This window comes from Dermacentor silvarum, chromosome 11 (assembly GCF_013339745.2).
Source record: "Dermacentor silvarum isolate Dsil-2018 chromosome 11, BIME_Dsil_1.4, whole genome shotgun sequence".
Taxonomy (NCBI): Eukaryota; Metazoa; Arthropoda; class Arachnida; order Ixodida; family Ixodidae; genus Dermacentor; species Dermacentor silvarum.
This window is the reverse complement of record NC_051164.1, coordinates 71,689,877-71,703,846: the sequence shown is the minus strand read 5'-3', so window position 1 is coordinate 71,703,846 and position 13,970 is coordinate 71,689,877. Positions and strand designations below refer to the sequence as shown.

Here is a 13,970-nt window from a genome sequence, read left to right as displayed (position 1 = left end):
CTGGCTGTTCTCCCGAGAGTTATTCACCGACTGTCAAAACATTGAACAATTATGACACATTTCATTTGATGCAGCCTACGTCAACCTGTAACAGTACTCACATCAATGGGGGGGGGGGGGGGGGGCTATCCTCCGTGTCAATTTTATTTTAGCGTTGTTTGGGAAGGTGCTGTGCATCTCCAGGTAAATATAAACTTCAAGCTGTTCATCATACACCTGGATCTGGCAGATAAATTCAACATTATAATGAGGGAACTAGTCTCCAGAGGTGAGCGGTCCATATTCACAATACAGTATATTATGAACAAGGGGGAGTGTGTACAATGCTGGAGTGAAAATTCCAAGAACAGCTCAAAAATTACTAGACACATTACAAGTGCAAGATCAAATGTTGCATAAAGATAAAATACACACCATTTGCAATGTGTCTTATCTGAGTGACATTTCATTTTGTGCTGTTACATGTGCCAGAAAAATCATCCAACCAACGACCATTCAACAGCACAATATTTTTGAGGATACTGGAATTGAAATTCAAGTAAGGAATGCTATATTTAGACAATTGTACACTCATTCATATATTGTTGCAACCTTATGAAAGGGAGAAAAAAACAATACGACCTTTGCCACTGTAGAAACTATACTAGGCCTCGTTAACACTTCGCGCCTAATAATAATTTGTATACTTATCGTAATCTTCGTAAATTACGCACATAACTGAGCACTTTACACTTTATAGTTGTCATTCAAAATAACATAAATATTGTAAGAATAAAATGAAGTCCGCATATCTCAGGTGTTCCGCTTTACGATATCAAACTGACCTATACTCCGTTTCATACATCAGGTGCAACGCTGTCAAAGCTAGCGCTCTTGTTTGCGCTGTTTACTTCCGCGACCAAAAAGTAGTGCGTTGCTTGCGGTGAGCGAGAAACAATTAATGCTTTTCCGGCAACGTTAAACCGTAAACATTTGTCACAAGCTTGACAAAAAACGTTCCTATTGCTGGGAAAAGAATCGAAATATGCGAGTTTGTATTTTGTGTTTTTCGTTTTTTGTCCCATCTGGTTTTAGCTCTCTCCGTAGCCCTGGCCGCCTGTTTGCGCTTTGCGGATAGTCAGATTTGGGAAAATGGCGCCGAGCTCTGTGACCTCAATTACCTCTCCTGTGCGCATTTTTTCGAAGGTTCGTACATCGAAGTTGTCAAGGAACTCCAAGCAAGTTATTGCAAATGTGTACGCCCGTACCAGGCAGCGTTTCCCGGAGAAGTCTGTTCGGGAAGTACTGAGCTCTGTGAGCGAGGACACCGGAGTATCTCCCCGTACCGTCGCGAAATTCAAAGCGGAGCGTCTGCGTGGGCCTTTCGTGTCTCCGAAGAAAAGACCTCGCGACGTGAAGATTTCAAGCTCGCGAACAGTCAAACATGACAGCTTCACAGTCCATGCCATCCGTCCGAAAGTGCACAGCATGTACGCCAAGAGGGAGATCCCAACACTGGACAGTGTGCTTAAGGCTGTCAACGAAGACGACGACTTGCCGAACTTCAAGAAAACGACCTTGTGGAGGTTAATGAAAGACATTGGCTTCATGTTTGATAAGAGGAAACGGAATCTTGCGCTGATCGAGCGCAGTGACATCATTGCCTGGCGCCGCAGATACCTGCGGGCGATCAAGGAATTCCGAAGACAGGGCAGGTAGGAATCGTCCTTTGGATATTTTCTTACGCAGCACGTTTAGAGTGCCCTTATATAACGCTTGATGTTAGCATTGCAAATTCATAATCGTAATAGAGAGCATTATCAACATCCACTGTGCAGCGCTCGTTCCCCCGAAGGGTGCGAGTTACCAGCACCACTGCTGCGAGCTTTGTCGATGTTTGTTTGCAGTCGCCGTAAATCATCAGGATTTCCAATGAATTCTTACCGAATCAGGCAAGTGCGACACCCAAACTTACCATGAATCAAAACTGACCGCCAAATGCCGCCTGCGTGCAAAATTTAGGCCCGGATAAGGGACCAGTAACGCCAGGATATCTTTTCTGTCGACTGTCTCCGAGCAGCTGTTCGTGTAAGAGCAGTCAGCGTGTTAATTGATAACAAAGAAAATAGATTATTCTTATGAATTATATGTTTACTTCTTCTTTTGTCTCATGTTCTCCTGTGTGATATTTGCGATTATGATCATGCTAAGATTCGTGCTGCTACAGCGGGTATGTTTAGTTGTCTGCATTAACTCGTGCACTCGTTTGTTTTGCTCTGCACAGGTGCGTCATCTACTTAGATAAAACGTGGGTGAATGCAGGGCACACGAAGGAATACGTCTGGCAGGAGAAGACTGCGAAGTCAGCTCATGATGCTTTCCTGAAAGGTCTGTCGACAGGATTGGTCGCGCCCTCGGGCAAAGGGGTCCGTTTGATCCTTGTACATGCTGGGAGCAGTGCAACAGGTTTCGTCCAAGGAGCTGCTGACCACTTCCGAGCAAAAAAGGGGAACAACGCTGACTACCACTCTGAGATGGACGGAAAGTACTTCGAGAAGTGGTTCACAGACAAGCTTTTGCCAAACATTCCGGCCAATAGCATTGTAGTCAAGGACAATGCTCCATACCACAGCGTAGCTCTTGAAAAAGCACCTACCAAGTCTAAGCGCAAAGCTGATATTCAGCTTTGGCTCACAAAGAAAGGTGTTCCATGGTCACAGGACATGGTGAGAGCTGAGCTGCTGGAACTTTCGCGAAAGGTCAACACACCCACCATTGTGCACCGCATCGACACTGTGGCGGCTAGCCATGGTCACGAAGTGCTTCGTGTACCACCATACCACTGCGAGTTCAATCCAATTGAACTTGTTTGGAGCCAAGTGAAGGGGTACATCGCAAAACGTAACACGTGTTTCACTTTGGGTGAAGTTTAAAAGCTCCTGCCGGAAGCATTGGCATCTGTAAGCCAGGAAAACTGGCAAAACTGCTGTGCTCATGTAGAGCAAGTTTAGGCCGAAGCGTGGGAACGTGACATGATTGTCGACAGTGAAATTGAACCACTTGTCTTCAGCATTTGTGATTCGTGCTACTCCTCCTCCGATGAGTCGAGTGCTCATTTCAGTGATGAAGACTTAAGTGGCATCGAGGAACTTGTTTTACTTGCCAGGAATGTGTAACCTGGCATCTGGGTGTAACTGGATGCGAGAAAGGCAACAAAGGAAGAAGCCTGCACCCACCAGACCATCGATCCCATAAATAAAGTTTTCGTTTTCTAAACCATGAAAGTCAGCCTGCTGTTGTAATATTGTAGTATCGCAATTAAAAAAACATTGTAGTGAAGAAATAAATCATGGACAAGAATTCACAAAAATGTTCCATAAATTCAGTCAGGAAACAGATGATTAAGAAATCTAGAATATGTTCTATGCGTTCCTCTGCCAGAAACCAGCATTCTAAGTTACAGAAATGTTTATGAACATTTCAATCAGTAAAAAACGATGCGTTATTAGCACCAAGTGCTTCGGGCTTCTCCACAGCGTAGTGACAAAGTCGGGCCCACGCTGTTTTGGTGAAAGCTGAATCCGGTGCTCTGCTGGCGGCACGGTATAATGAGTAACATGCCCAGTGTTTTGAGAGATGCCCAGAAATGAGTGAATCTCCTCGGAAACGGCGAAAACGAAAGTTGTAGACGAACACCTGTTGTCAATCCGGCCTGCGTGGAGCAGCTGTGCTAACTAACCGATGAGTTAACGTCATCTTTTCACACAAAGCTCTCGCTTGCATTAACAAAGTAAAGCGACAATGCTGCAGAGTCGCGACAAAATCGCCATTGCTGGTCAAATATCGGTATGAGCTCAGGGGGTTTAGGTCCGCTTACATGAACACGGTATGCGTCAAATGAACAGATACGTGCAGTTCATTTCCGAAAAGGTGTGGTGCTTAAGTTATTGGGAACAAAACAGGATTTAGAATTCAACTCATAGACAATGTGATAAAAAAAACACCCCCACCCCCCAAAAAAGAAAAAAAAATCTTTCCGGCATGCGGATTTGAACCCATGCACTCCGAAGTTCGGTGTCGTCTCTCCGGAGCAACGCGTTAGACCACACGGTCACAAAAGAGCGCGGAGCGATACACGTCTCCATTTTTTTTCTTTACGGACTACTTGCGTAGCCTTCACAGCGTTGCACCTGATGTATGAAACGGAGTATAAGTCAACAAAAATCTTAATTTTGAAGAACTTCACCTTGGCAGCACATGCTGTCTTCTAAGTATAATAATTAGGTGCACCGTTGTGCTTTTAAATCGTCAGCCCTAGAAACAATGCGTCAACTTTCCGTCAACAGGGACACAAAGAACGGCCAAACGCGGTAACAGCTTGCCATTAAGCGCGAACCGCGCTTGTGAGTATCGTGCCTTTTCGCCGAACTTGTCCGTCAGTTTCGCGCCGCAAGAAATTCAACAAAGCCTCTTAAAGCAACCATTTCGAGTTGTAATTGTTCTGGCGCGCCACACCAGAAAAGCTTGCCAACACAGCGCGCAAACACAGTTACGCCAGCGCCGCAGCAATTATAATATAACCGGCTTCTAGCAATACACACAAGTCAAATAAAATTGCTTCACCATCTGCCAGCGCAACAACTACAAAAAGACGAATAAGTAGACGATATTTGTCTAGTTCTTGCGCTTACAGATCAGGAACGTATTCCAACTCGCCCAGTGGCGTACATTAAAATTACTTACGAGTGTGGTGTCATTGATGTCGGTTAGAGACCGCAAAGCACCCAGCAATTCGCCGTAGGCACCGTTTGGCAGGGAGATATTCCTCTGGCCATCCTCCAGTATTACAAGGCAAACGGTACCAGCCATAACTGCCGACTGCACTAACTGAAAGTACCCGCAGAAATGGCGGGAACCAGCGGGAAGCGAAAGAGGCGCCAAAGCCGCAATGCAGCGCCGCTTGCAAAAAAAAGTACCGCTATCCGAAACTGGCTCATTGGTTTCGATTGTTGTTTCTAATTTTCTAATTGTTGTTTCGACGGGAATTCAGGGCGCAGGCTCTATTCCCAAGCGTATCACCCCTGAAGGAAGCCGAACGCCAGGCCGGGGTACGCTTGTACCCTTTTGAACCAGTGGGTGCCCGGCGGCGGTGGGAACCGCCGCCGCCGGGCACCGGTAGCTCGGGCCCAGCACCGATGACGCCTGGTAATTGAAATACATGTAAAACGCAGAAACGCTTCTTGGATAACCCCTGAGCCGATTTTAATGAACTTTTTTTTGAATTTGAGAGAAAAGGTTAGATTCTAGTGGCTGTTTGAAGCGGAATTTTGACTTAAGGACTGAATATTTAAAAATAAATTTTCAAAAATTGATGTTAGAAAAAATAAAGCAATGAATTAAGTTTACAAATTCGTACTCTTACCCAAGAACAGACCGCAGTCCTGTAAACTGCATCCGTTAGAGCGTCCAAAGCGGACAAACAACATATAAATTGATATCTTTGGCGAACTTCTTACATTTCTTTACAAGTGTTTTGCAAAAGTTCGAGTCACATATTAGTGTTATATTCGAGAGCCATGAGCCATGCATAACAGATCAATTTTCTCTCCTTTATATGTACTATTATATGCAATTTACAGAGTTCTGATGTCATTTTTTATTGTTGAGTTACCTTGTGAATTGTACATATTAGAAAGATTTTAACTGCACTATGAACAGGGACAAAGGAGGTCGAAAAAGACAACACGTGCGCAAACTCACAACTAACTTTTAATGTGTGAAAGATGACATATATACAGTGAGGATAACAAAACAAAATGAACAAGGCATGGTCACATGTACACTTCAATCATAGTCTCGCGCCTAGATATTGCACTTCGCAATCTTCAAGCGCCACCGACGGATCACTGATGCATCCACACGTTTTCTCAATTACATACGCCTCGAAGATCTCCCGCGTGATGCGATCCTTATGGCGATATAAGATCTTCAATTTTTTCAGTAGTGGTCGGCACGCCTTGTTTGTCTCCTTTTCAATGTCCCTGTAGTGTTTCGCCACGTGAGAATAGCCATCAGACAAGCAGTTCATGGAATGCTCCTTTAAACGAATATTAATGCAGCGGCTCGTTTGTCCAATATACACACGCCCACAAGTGAAAGGGAATTCATATACTACAGCGCAAACACAGGGGACGTACTCCGGCTTCCTGTGGTCAATACGGCAAACAAAAGGGCTATTGCTAGGCGAACTGTCCATTTTATTCATTACATGTGCACACAAACGTGCCATTTTCTGAGGGGCGGAGAACACAATGTTCACACCATAACGTTGCGCAACGTTCTTGAGATTGTGTGACACCTTATGCTGGTAAGGGATCCCAGCAAAACGTCTACGCTCCTGGTCGTTGTCTTGAGGCGAAGCAGTGACACCACACTTAACCTTCTTGATTAATTTTTCACACACTGCTGCTATTACATAGCTGGGACACCCTGCAGTAGTCAATCTTGTTACCTGGTGTTCAACGCTATCTGTTACCACGTGGGCGCAAGATTTTCTTAGAGCAGAACTAATGCTAGACAGAACAATGCCATTTTTTACGGTTTTGGAGTGTGCCGAAGAAAAACTTAAGGACATTTTTAAAGACCGAGGTCGAAAAAACCAGCAAGTATGGGACACATTGAAACGCAGGCGAATTTCTAAAAACTGTAGTTCATTGTCATGGGGTAGTTCAGCGGTGAAGTTGAGGCCCAGCCCTGATTTAGTAAAAGCTTGTTGAGCCTCAAGGACGCGGTCCTCCAGTACACCATTAACAAAAACCAGGTAATCGTCCACATAACGAAAGGCTCGAACAGCAATCCTACCAAGGTCGTCATGTACGGCCCGATCCACTTTTGACAAGAAGATGTCGCTAAGCACAGGTGCAACCCTGGAGCCAATACAAACTCCTGACCTTTGAATGTATCGCTGCCCCCGCCATGATACGTAAGTGGACGACAAATACATCGATAACACTTCTAGAAAGGATTCCACAGAAATACCACAACGCAAAATAAACTTCTGCTCGTCATTATTCTCTGTAATACACTCTTTTACAGCAATCATCAATACTGCTTGGGGAATAGTATAAAAGAAATCTTCGACATCAACGCTGAATGCTTTGCATCCTCCTGGGTTGCTATCCCGCAAGAATTGCACAATTGCCGCGGAATTGGGCACCAGGAATGGATCATCAAGCTGGAGCTTCGAAAGGTGTTCCTGAAGGAACCCAGTAACTACATATTGCCATGTTCCCCTTTCCTACACAATTGAGCGAAAAGGGAGGCCAGGTTTATGTGTTTTAACTGAGAAAAAAAGTTGAAGTGCCGAATTTGTGGCATTCTTGGCATTAGCACGCAACCTGCTGAGGTTCAAGTTATCTAGTAGCGCTAAGGCCCTGGATTTTACCTTGCTGCACATGACGGAGGCCGGAACGAAGTTCTTCTTCAGCGCGGTATGAGCCTTATCTTAATACACAGGCTCCCGGATCACCACAAACGAGCCCTCCTTATCGGACTCTAGAAGGCACAAGTTGGAGGAAGTTAAATGTTCAACAAGAGGCTTCAGGCCTCTAGAGTTCCGTGGCCTACCTGGAGCACAATTGAGGACTTGGACAGATTCCTGCGTACATCGCAGGCGAACGTCCTCCGGTACTTGGCGGGAGATGTTCTTTGCTTGGGCGAGCTTCCGCTTTTTTTGCTTCAGCTTCCGACTTTTCCGCTCTTACCCAGGAAAAAGAAAAAAAGAATTTTTGCGCAGCTCAAAAGGTTGTATCTGTCGCTGGTGCCGAACTACCGGAGCATGTGAATAAGATATTGCAACTAGGTCCCAAATTTTGTCAGGAACCAGTGCTCTCACCTGCCGAGAAGCTCGCCCAAGCGAGGAACATCTCCCGCCAAGTACCGGAGGACGTTCACCTGCGATGTACGCAGGAATCTGTCCAAGTCCTCAATTGTGCTCCAGGTAGGCCACGGAACTCTAGAGGCCTGTAGCCTCCCCTATTGAAAATTTGCCCGATGCTGGGCATGTTGGAATCCATCATGCATCATCGTGGTGGATTATGGTAATGGGCATGCTGGGTGATGGGTGGAATGCTGGGTGATGGGTGGAATGCTGGGTGGCACGCTGGGTGGTCGGTAGCACGCTGGGTGGCATACTGGGTATGACAGTGGGCACATCAGGTCGAAGGCAAGGTGTGTAATGAATCAAAGGAGCAGCCATTGCACTTGGGAAGCTCATGATGGGCTATCTTCATGTGTTCTTGAGTCTTGCAAAGTGTGCAGTCTGTCATACATGTGGCAAAGTATGCCGCTACATTTTCATGCCATAAGAAATCACTATATATCACCATAATATGTTGCATATCCTTACACTTTATTGAAAACATCTAATAATTAAGTTTGGACTATTCCCGTCTTGCGTACGCGATTGCCCTGGCGACCTGCTTCTGTAAAGAAGATCCGGCGGTGCTTCCTTACAGAAGCAAGGCGGTGCTCTGGAGGTGGTGCTGGTGGCCCCATGGGATGCTCGCTGATGTACTTCTCCAGGCAGTCTAAAAGAAGAGTGCAATATAAAAATAAATTGTTTTTGCAACAATTTGTAGTAATAAGTGAATGAAGGAAATTCGCTGCAATTACTCAAGCAAAAGACTCAACAAGTTTCAGATAATACAATGCAGCATATATTATAGAAACCTGCTACTCGGCGCGCATGGCAGAGCAGGCGTATTTGCACAGTGAGAATGCATAAACATGCATCACATTGTTTTGCCAAGTTGGAAAAGCCACGCCTCTTCTCAGCAGGAGGCGGCTTTACTGCAAAGTTTAGTCATACGGCTCTCCAACCCCTTTATCCCCCACCCCAGTGTAGGGTAGCAAACCGGAAACTGACTTCTGGTTAACCTCCCTGCCTTTCCTCTTTCGCTTGCTCTCTCTCTTAGTCATACGGCAGCTGTATTGAAAGCCCCTTCGAGCTGACTTCTTGCTTCCGATTTTGCATAATTTGCTCTTCAACCACCCAAATTCCTGTCAGATTTGGAGAGCCAAGACTTTGCTAGACTGTCTCACGCATGCAGGAGAGCTGCAAGGTGCGACCTCTGTCATCTGCTACCGTTTACCTGTTGCTCGCGGCCTTTACCTCGTGCAGTAGGCAATGAAGTGGGTTGTAACTTTAGCATTAGCCATGTAGGCAAAAATTTTTTTATGTCAAAGACGTAATCATGGCTGGTTTGCATGCTTTATTTAGCTGCCAATGATGGCAACCAATGTTTCAGTGTTCTTTTAAAACTCCATAATGCTTTCCTTGCTAAGATAGCCTACATCTTCAGTGTAAAAAAGCCTAAGGAAGCATCTTAAAATACAGAGCATTCTCTTATGCTCGTTTGTTCCTAAAACCCATTTTTGCAGCAAACGCTATTTGCAGCAGACTGTTGATGCCAGTACAAGAGTTACCAACACTTCGATTCATAAACAATTGAAACGGCGCAGAAAAACAAGGCCAGTTATAGCCACAGTATGTAGTCATCCGTTCTAATCCAGGCTGACCGAGAGTTCTAGAACTTTGTATGATGCCCAGCACCATGATCTTTTGGGACACTGACGACAGGCATGAAAATTTATAGGAAGCTTCACACAGGACAAGCTCCCCTATACATGTCATAGCGTACATGTACCACTAAAGTGCAAGGTCTTTTGTTAGTGTAGTAATTCTTTCCTCATTTTTATGCTCAAATAAGACACATGTAGCCATCTGACTGTCTTGATTGCATTACTTGTCATTGAAACCGATTATAGGGTAAACTGCGGACAATTTTCGCAAGAAACCAATGTCTCGAAATTATCGTATGCTGTTTGACAGTGCATATATGCGGCACAAGAAAAACATACATAAGGGCACTTGCATCATTCTTTGGCATTTCTTTCCGTTGTGTGTACATCAACACTAACTCATCCAGATAACTTTCAGATATACAGTCATGTTTCTTAAATGAGGTGAGTGTTTACTTACTCTTCACAGCCGCCACTTTCTCTGGTGTTGCTGGAAGCTTCCCGCATGCGTCAGAGATGGTCCGACAGGCCTTCCCAGTCACGCTTGTCTCCCCAGCTTGCGTTGCTGACCACAGGTGCCGTGCCACATCTAATGTGCACTTGGCATCTGAGGTAGACTTCATTATGTAATGCCACTTGTTTAGTGGCATCACAATGCCCGCAGCAATCTGTACCTGCAATAGATATGAAGTATTTTTTTCTCTGACAAGTACTGGCAACACTAAAACACGCTTGCATAAAACAATATTGCATAGGTTAGGTCCTTTGATTTCGGATTAAACCCAATAATTTCCTACTTCTGCACCTCGACCAAGGTTTATAAAAATGGGGTTAAACCCACTCTTACCAGAAAATTAACCTTTCTGTAAAGGATAACAATACATGCAAGTGTTACTAAACTAATAAAAATTGCCCACCTTGTGAGCAGCAAGCAGTCATATTTTATACAGCTAATTTAACCTTGCAATAAGGAAATTGATGGAGAAAGCAAAAGAATGGTTCAAATAGGCGCAGTGCCACGCGGAGAACAGTGCAAGAACAAGTGCCATCGTGGCCTTCGAGATTGCAAGCAGTGTCCCAATGCGAACAGAACATAAGAGAACCACGTGCGCCGGTCTCCAAAGGCCACCACCATTATACACTGCACGGCCTTGTTCTGAAGCACACTGGAGGCATGCCTTGAAAGCACGATTACACTTGCATGGCTGAAAAAGAGTGAATTTCCTCGTGGGCTTCTGAAATTCACATGCAACACTCACTCATCTTAGCTATGGCTAAACTGAAGCAGAGTATGTGCCTAATCCCGTCGCAATTTCAAACTTCAGGACTTGGCGCACACACTCCTTTTACTGTGATCGCGTTTCACATGTTTGTTATAACAGTACGGTGCTATTGAATATGTTCATTATGTGTGGACCTAGTTTGAACAGGCATGGTCAGAAAATCGTAAACACAATAAAATGTGGTCATTTTACCCATAATTCGTTATATCTGTGATTGTTATGAGGGAGAACTGGGGGGGGGGGGGTTATTCTGTAAGAGTCCACCTACTGGATCATCCACTTCGGCTGTGGCGATTGGTTCCAGCAGCAAGTGCGAGAAGGAGACTGGCTAGCTCCTCCTCGCCCATGCCGCTGGAGCGAATCGCCACAGCCGACGTGGATAGTCCACTCGGTGGATGGACTAGGCATGGAGAGGTTTGCAGCACACACTTCAGCGACGAAGCATGCGCTACAAACATTCAGTGGTGGCGCCTTAGGCTTGCCGATCCGGAGCTTATTCACAGCCCATTTCTTTTTAAGACACGCGTAGAGCGGAAACGAATGAAGCCTTATCTCATCCTTCGCCGCTCGGTTGGTGCACTGAGACACGCAGCACATCCTGTTGCTATTATTTTTTTTCCATGGCGAAGGTACAAGCTGTTAACACAATAGATACGCATCCGCGCAGAGTCACACAGTAACACTGTGCGGATACTCTTTGAAATATTTATCTCGCTGGCCACTACGAAGTGCGACTGTCTGCGTGCATTTGCGAATACTGCGCGCGGGGACAATGTTATCACCCTTGGACATTTTACGGAACGCTGCGGTGACCACAACGGCAGAAATGCCACTGGAGCATCCATATAATTTCTATCGCAATTATATAGAACTGGCACCCATGTGCATCAGCGTGATCCGCGTTCACGAAGTGAAACATCAGAAACTTTTTTAAATCGCTTTCCAAATGAACAGGTGCATCTTATAAACCGGTGCGACTTGTATACGTTTTTTTTTTCTGAAAGACTGCCGTTTTAGGTGAGTGCGACTTATAGACAGGGAAATACGGTAATTATGCACCTGACGAGCAAAGACGTTTTAGGAGGCGCCGTAAATTTCTGCATGGGACACAATACTTTGTCTGAAATCATACCCTGCTGATCTTATCTGCTAATGTTAATGTGTCTACTGCTTGAATAAAAGGTTTGAAGAGCAGCACGAGTGCTTTGCAGTATCTGTGCCTTTCCATAAGCCCTTTTTTTGCTGATAACAAGTTTCACAGCTCAAGCTAACCCATTATCTAGCTTTACCCGTTTCAAGTGACAAACATGAGGCTGACTTTTCTTCAAGCCGATGTAAGTCTTTATTTGGAGTCAACAGTGTTCAAGCAGTAACGTCACATTCCTTTTGTGTGGCAATTATTGATGATACAAGGACCCTTTTCCCTGACATTCCATTGGAAAGCATGTCTATGAAGACAAAGTGAAAGAAAAAGTTGGCCTCAGCTGTCCATCAACAGTAGAAAGCATTCCACCAGTGCATGGAGACCCTGGGTGCACAGCAACAGCCAATTAAGCAGAGTGTGTAAGTACCCCTGCTGTGCTTGTGGCCTCCACTGCAAACAATGGCAACATTCATTAAGCACATATAGTGGTCATAGCAGGCTTTCAGTGCATAAATCATAGGAAACCATGAAAGTAAACATAGGCCGACCAACATTTTAGTGCGATTCAAGCCTGACATGCGCAGTCGCAATTTTAACTTGCCTAATCCAGTGTGTTGTTAAGCCACATAGTCACCAGATAAGTAAATTCTTTAATGTAGTTTTGCTTGGAGAAATAGTAGACACTTGTGCACGTTAGCAGCAGGGACCGTGCATTATTGCATTGATTGTACTAATCAAATGTGGACTACTAAGAACTTGCATAATGTGCATACTTGCTTTAAAGGAGTGTAGTTAATGGTTTTTTACAAAGCCTTCATTGCACTAGCATATGTAACAGAAAGTTCTATCCTGCCATAATGGAACCACAGTTTGGCATATGACATGCTTCCTCCATTAACTGAAAAATGCTCACTCACCCCCAGCTTCAATCATCATCATTGGAGCCTGAGCACTCTCAGTCGACACACCTGCACAGACAAAACCTCGTGTAAGAGAGCTCTTACTTTTGTGTCTTGACCAGTTCAAGATGCCTGACATGTTTTCTCTATTAAATAAAAAGAAAAGCTCACTCACCTGCAGGCTCAATTCTCATTGGGGGTGGAGAATGGCTCCCGCCTGTCACACCCAAGTCTGCCGACTCGAACACTCCTGCATAGACATAAGCTATTGTGGAAAACTTGGACTGGTTCCGGTGTCCACAGCAAGGAATGTGAAAAACAAAAACAAACAAGAAACAAGCGCATGCTTCGCGCATACAAGTGTCGCTTAGCAACACGGAGACGCATCTCGCCCTTCTTTCGCGCTTCTGCACCGTACTAGCTACACGCGCTGAGAAAGATAACCTCTGTACTCTCGGGGATGCTGCACGACCGCACTTTGCACTTTCCAGACGTCGTTTACTCGCGCTTTTCTTAGTAATAGTTCAGGTGTCCGTCCCGAGTGAGACAGTTTCAGTGCCCACGGAAGGAATGTAAAAAACAAACAAGTTTGCGCTTTGGAGGCTACACGGAGCTGCCTTTTCATCAGTAGTTTTTTCAGTGCCTGTTTTACTTGCGTAACTCAGTGTTATACCATGCATCGGTGGTGCATGGCAGCGGGATCTATAGAAAATAGTAGCAGCGCGTGCCAAGAGCCAACAGCAACGTTTTTGTGGATAGCTGAAATTGTGACAACTTATGAACTGATGGGTTGATGGGCGGAATGGTTAATTTTGTGGATTTCACTATAACAACCTTTCCGAATAACGAATGATTTACCGCGGTCCCCTAAGTTCGTTATATCGAGATTTCATTGTATGTTCTTGGAGCTAGTGCTTGGAGCCTTTGGATTTAGTGGGACGTACACCCATAAGAGGCCAATGTTTGAGCTGATGACGACGTGTCTTGCTTGATGTTAGCCAGTGCTTGCTACCGCTGTAAATACACCCTGTAAATAGTATCCCTACTGTGATTCCACGTAACATTAATTTGGTTGAGTGGCGG

At 45.0% G+C, this 13,970-nt stretch overlaps 1 protein-coding gene across 1 annotated transcript; it reads left to right on the top strand.

The window, feature by feature from the left end:
• Positions 1 to 1,467: 1,467 nt before the first annotated feature.
• On the top strand, positions 1,468 to 8,549 carry LOC119432666 (uncharacterized). The gene is made up of 4 exons (XM_037699821.2): positions 1,468 to 1,694; positions 2,264 to 2,866; positions 7,858 to 7,978; positions 8,496 to 8,549. Exons 1-4 carry the CDS (start codon positions 1,468 to 1,470, stop codon positions 8,547 to 8,549), a joined length of 1,005 nt encoding a protein of 334 aa, XP_037555749.2.
• The last annotated feature ends 5,421 nt before the right edge of the window (positions 8,550 to 13,970 follow it).

Bases quoted from the DNA above. Each gene is read 5' to 3' on its own strand.
- LOC119432666 (XM_037699821.2), top strand. From the start codon at position 1,468: ATGTACGCCAAGAGGGAGATCCCAACACTGGACAGTGTGCTTAAGGCT. The intron at 1,695-2,263 runs GTAGGAATCGTC...TGCTCTGCACAG, and splicing joins GAATTCCGAAGACAGGGCAG to GTGCGTCATCTACTTAGATA. The intron at 7,979-8,495 runs GTAGGCCACGGA...GCTTCCTTACAG, and splicing joins AGTCCTCAATTGTGCTCCAG to AAGCAAGGCGGTGCTCTGGA.